Source organism: Pterocles gutturalis, unplaced genomic scaffold (assembly GCF_000699245.1).
Source record: "Pterocles gutturalis isolate BGI_N339 unplaced genomic scaffold, ASM69924v1 scaffold2632, whole genome shotgun sequence".
Lineage (NCBI taxonomy): Eukaryota > Metazoa > Chordata > Aves > Pterocliformes > Pteroclidae > Pterocles > Pterocles gutturalis.
This window is the reverse complement of record NW_010114984.1, coordinates 744-6444: the sequence shown is the minus strand read 5'-3', so window position 1 is coordinate 6444 and position 5701 is coordinate 744. Positions and strand designations below refer to the sequence as shown.

Below are 5701 nucleotides of genomic sequence, written 5' to 3'. Positions count from 1 at the left end.
TTCGAGCTCTGGTAACCCCTCTTCCTACCCACTTTAGCAAACATCATTTATGTGCTATGGCAATAAAGTGCCAATTTACTTCCTACATGGATTAACTCTCTGTTCACAGAGCTTCAACACCAAAGACAGCAATTCCCTTTTCATATACAAAATCTCTTGCGCATTTATCACAAGATGGTTTCTAGCCCAATAAAAAGTATTTACAGAAGTGATATTCAACATCTAGGCAGTTCAGCTATATTTATTTTTTTCCGAACACACCGGAGTGTGCCCCCTTTCCAGGTTAAGTAAAGGTGGCCCGTCCACCTCTCATCATGTCCGGTATGAATGTCACACGCGCCAGGATGAATCCCCCTACAAGCTGGTTCCAACCCAGTGCCGCCACCGCTAAGACAACAGGCTTATCCGCGACCGGGACAGATGTTACCACACAGCTTGGAGGCTTGAAAGGATCACATTGTCAAGCTGATTTTATGCGGAATGATCCCGACGCGGAAAAAGCAGAGACGGTTACATATCACATAGGAACGCTACAAACCCGAAGGTCTATACGCCCCCCAGTAACGTGCTCCCATCCCGCAGCGAACGCCCGTGCCACCCTCCATGTACACGCGAAGCGCACCGCGACGATCGCGAGATTCTTCCGGGCCCGTGACATCCCGAATACCGGCTTTAGGTGGGGTCCAACCCTCCAGGGACCCTTACGCACGTGCAGGATAAGAACTGGAGGGTAGTTGTGGACCTGCAGTCAAGTCGGCTGGGGTCTCTGCAGCGCCAGAAGCCTGCGACCGCCCGCGACACCACTCGAAGTACACACGAAGCGCACCGCGACGAATGCGTAGATCTTCCGGACCCGTAACATCCCGAGCGCCGGCTTTAGGTGAGTTTCAGACCCCCCACAAACCCTTGCGGACGCACAGGATAAGAACTGGGAGACGCACCAACTCGTCGGCGGGAGTCACTGCAGTACCGGAAGTGTCAAGTCCGGTTAACAAGAATCGACCAAGCAGCCCCCCTCAAGACTGCATGGCCGTTGCTCATCTAATCTGCCCGTGAGCGAGGCCAGGACAGCAGCACACGCCAACTGTCAGAGAAAAGGTTCACCTGTATATATCCTATATATATCAAGTGGTCGGTGAAGCCACTCAATAGGGCGCTGGGTAAGCATAACTCCCACTGGGGCAGGGGCCGACTTGGTCACCATGAAGGGTGTCCGGCAGGAACCACGAGGAGGTGTGGCCCCCGCAGCAAAGCCCAGTTGTAACTAGCCCTCTTAAGAGAGTCATAGTTACTTAGAGAGAAGCTCAGTACTTGCTTAAAACACAGAAGCAAAGGTTACCAAAGGAGTTCTGCACTCACATCCAGGAACTGCACTGGTTATCGTAGCTTTACTGCATGCCACACTTACCTGTGAAGAATTCCTGCTCGATGAATGCAGCTCACAGCTGATGCAATTTGAAAGAGATACCAAACCACCATCTGGAAAGGTAGGAATAAAAGCCTTATGTGAGGCTCAAAAAAAGCCTCTACAAAATCCCATACATCCCTGTCACACAGAGGCACAGCAAAAGGACCTGACCATACCATTTAGATGCTCTTTCAGGAATATGAAAATTCCTAATTTCCTGTTTTGAAAAAACCTGAAAAGATATTCCAAAAGGTAGATTGTTCTAGTGCCATTCGGAATGTTTGTCCTGACAAGCATCACAGAATTCAGTGAGTGAAAAGACTTAGGAATGACAGCTAATGATGACCTGGGGAAGTTCTACAGTTGGGGTCTCTGAAATACAAACTGTGACAATTTAATATTCACCATGAACTGGAAGGCCTTAAAAGTCATTATAGAAGATAAGTAAGTGTAATCATTAACCACTTAAGCATTAGGTGGAAGCAGACAGCAGAAAATAAGTTTAAAAAAAAAAGAAAAAGAAAGAAAAAGAAAATAAAAAGGAACAAGAAAGATATCTATGGTGAGGCAGATTCAAGGTCAGAAAATAACCTACAAAATGGTTAAGAAGAGAGAAAAATTGAATACCAACTAGGAAGAAACACAGAGAGGCTTTAAAGTGAAATGTCAGCCAAGGTGATAAGTTGACTAAAGTCAGCTGAGTGCTCTTTCATTATTCCTCCCTTGGAAGTTTACACTGCTTATAGACAGCCCAAAAGCAAACCAAAAAGTTTCTGATAGTCCATAAATGCTTGCAACATTCAACAGTGGAGGAAGGATTCCAGTTCCCAGATATACACAGGAATTCCCCACTACAGGAAAAATGTTGTATAAATACTCAGATAACCAGACAAATCCCCAGAACGTTAGGCCAGCCCCACTGCTCCCTCAAACCAGTCCAAATTACCTCTTCTTCAAATAACTTGTCTTTCTGCCGCAGAATCTTATCGTAGAGGTTCCCTCCTGTAATTACAAGTAAGTGAGAAAGACAGAGAGGTTCATCTTAGTCAATGGCAGTTCACTGGCATATCTAAGCTTAAGCAGATATGACTCTTTTTTAACACCATAATTTAAATACTCTCTAAAAAGTTAGTAAGATAGGCTAGCAGTCCCTCCTTTTTTACTTGTAAATGCTTCTTGGGATATGTAAACATTTATAACTTGTACACCAGATTGTATGAGGTTGTCCTGCTCAGCATTATGTATAAATAAACAATACATAAAAAAAAAAGAAAGCAATTTTAAGTTCAGAGTAGTCCCTGAAAACACAAGCTACTGCCTTTCCCCACTTACTGCTCAGCTCTGACCTGCTTCTCTCCTTCATCTGCCCTGCCAACTACATTGATGCAGAGTTCACAAAGCACTGACAACAGCAGCACCACTAACAGAAGCCTGAAATCAGCAAACTCTTCAGGGCACCTCACGATTTCAGGATGGCAGATTGAAAATAAAGGAGGGCTAAAAGAAGTGATGCCGAGGGCTGCAAGTAGTGACACTTCCTGTCAGATTAGCATCATACCATTAAGTCCCAAATCTCTGATCACATCCTGTTGCTATACCATTTCCCAATTACCATATATTATGTCCTAACACTAACGGAACACCAGGCCCTTTCCCATTCCCACGGGTATGGTGCAAGACAGCTTCCTGGTATAGGATTGCCATGGGGCTGTCAAGTTGAAGATGTCCAAAGCAGGTCACAATGGCTCTTTTCCCTCAAGAGATTTATTTCAGACTTCCACGTTAGGAAGATTTTTTCTGATATTCTAATTAAGATTCCCTTCGCTTAATTTCTTCTCATTCAGCCTTGCTATAATCTCTCAACATTTATTTTTTCTGCCTTATGTACACATTTGCAAATTATCTACAAATCACACTTCACATTCGCAATTTAACCGAAGTATTCATTTCTGCCTCTTCTTATGAACCTCTTTCCTCACGACTCAGACTACGCAGGTTTTTAGTGAATTCTGTTCTACATCTCTGATTTTTTTGCAATCTTTTTTGCAGCTTTTCTGAACCAAAGAGCAGCATGACAGGTACGACATCGCCAAAATCCTATGCAAGGAGACAAATTACCTCTTGACTCAGATAACCAATACCTCTACACACACATACTAAAAAGAAAAACAAATTACTTTCTTCTTTGCTTCATATAATCACATCTAACCTTCTGACACTCTATTCTGTCTTCAACAAATATATTTTATAGGATATTTCTTCCCAAATCTATTTCACATGTATTCACTGATGTTATCCCCTGATAAACCTAAGTCTTGTGGTACCACAATACACATACAGAACTACAGGCAAATAAATCAGCAACTTGGCTTCCTGTCCTGTAAAATGGGGACAATATTTATTCAAATTTTAAAATATTTTCTAAATCTCCAGAAGAGACATGCCAATTAAACAGTAAAAACTTTGGATTCTAAGGAGTGTCTGATAGAGACTAATCCAGCCCTGCTTTAAAAATTACTCACGAATTATCTTGGACTTGTACACTGTAACAAAAGCCACAGAAACAACTATTAACACATCGGCAAAACCAGTATCCATAAGTCTAAATGAGATTCCCTCTTTCTCGTGTCCCCAGTTTCGTAGCACTCAGACATATTCAGGCAACGTAGGCTATATACTCATCTCTTGGTTACTGTCCCAAAGTAAAACAGTTTAGAGACACTAGCAAGCATGTACAGACGTCAGTACTAAGCAGCTTTTCTCTATGCCCTCCAATGAATTTATAATGGCCCCAGCATGCACTCTTTTTGGGGCAGCTAAATAACTCACACAGAGTACTCCTAAAATAAATGGTTCATCAAAGAGCTAACATTTTCCCACTCTTGCACTGGACTCCACCCTCCATAGGAACAAAAAGGAGAGAAGCAAAACCAGCTGTGGCCAACCTGACACCCTTCAGAAATACTTTGCACAACTCAGTTGTCCTCCCCAACCTGTCCCAGTAGAATCAATCTGTCTAAGGTGATAACTACATGATGACAGCCTTTTCCATCGAAAAAAGTTTCTGATGATGAGCCAAGGCTTAACATAACCCCCAAACACACACAGGATACCTACCCAGGGGAGCTGTCCCACTCATCCAAACAGGAACCATATTGAAGTCCCAGGCAGGCATCCCGTTATAGCAGTATTATCCGCATATGACCTCCCCCCCTTCCAGCTGTCTAAGAGCAGCTGCAACTCAGACCCTCATATCAAATCCTTCTACTTCTCCATCCCAGATGGCACTGTTTCCCCTGCAAACAATACTGTCTGACCTACCCTGGGATGGAATTTTGAAGTTTTCTCCACCACTAGAAAGACTGGTTTTAAAATTTTTTTAAATAGTAAACTTAGAAGCTGATAGCAAAAGGCAGGAAAAAGTCCTGATTGCAGTGTGCCAGCAGATTTTTAAGCTTTGATTTATAATTACCAAATGGAGGGGTCTACTTTAAAGTGATGCTACTGAAAAACAGCTCCACTCTGTACTGGCAGAGAGGCCTGAATACCCTCATAGTCTTTTCCCACTGTCCTCCTAAAAGAGCACAGCAAGGTACATTAGAAGTGTACATTACCAATAACCCACTTCTTCCACTGCACCAGCTACTCAAAAGACTCGAGAAACCTTCTACTGCCTAGACTAACTACTGCACTTCTTTCCTTGCCAGCTGAAACACAAGAGTTCTCAATCTGAAGAGTTCTCAACCTCCTCTTCAAGAGCTACGCAGAATGCACCTCTACTCCTCTGCTCACTAGAGGACACCCCAGGAATACTTCCCGCAGGTTCTGCAGGAGGGTGACTCAGCAACATGGCAACTGCCTGTTTGTAAGCGGGAGTAGGGATCTCACCATTACAGTACTCCAGCTCAATCAGCAGCGTGGTGTTATCCATGAAGTGATTGTAGTACGCGATGATGTTCTCATGCTGCAATAGGGCAAGGATAACGATTTCGTTCAAAGCATCGCGACGCTCCTTTTCTGACAGCCGGGTCAGGTCCACCTCCTTCCACACTACAAGTGAGTCATCCTGAAACACAAAAACATCTCTTAATTAAAAACACACTTCTATGAAGAGAACAGTATGTGCATTTACAGCAGGAAATTAAAACTTCAGGGAAGGTAAAAAGACTTTCCTGCCTCTTACAGATTTCAGACAAAGATTCTTCACAACAGTAAGTTTTGAGGTTTTCAGCTTGTCGCTACAAACTGCGATGGCCTGAAGCCATCTCTCTAGCTGGCCAGCAGTCGCTTTGG

General features: G+C 43.5%; 1 protein-coding gene across 1 annotated transcript in view; it reads right to left on the bottom strand.

The window, feature by feature from the left end:
- The window catches only part of NEK9 (NIMA-related kinase 9), a gene marked incomplete at its 5' end in the record, with an annotated part of 24914 nt that extends 19440 nt beyond the window's left edge, over nt 1-5474 (bottom strand). The window contains 3 exons of the mRNA XM_010074989.1: nt 1409-1479; nt 2355-2410; nt 5297-5474. Coding sequence (XP_010073291.1) covers nt 1409-1479; nt 2355-2410; nt 5297-5474 — 305 coding nt within the window. The remainder of the gene's footprint in view (nt 1-1408; nt 1480-2354; nt 2411-5296) is intronic.
- Between the last annotated feature and the right edge of the window lie 227 nt (nt 5475-5701).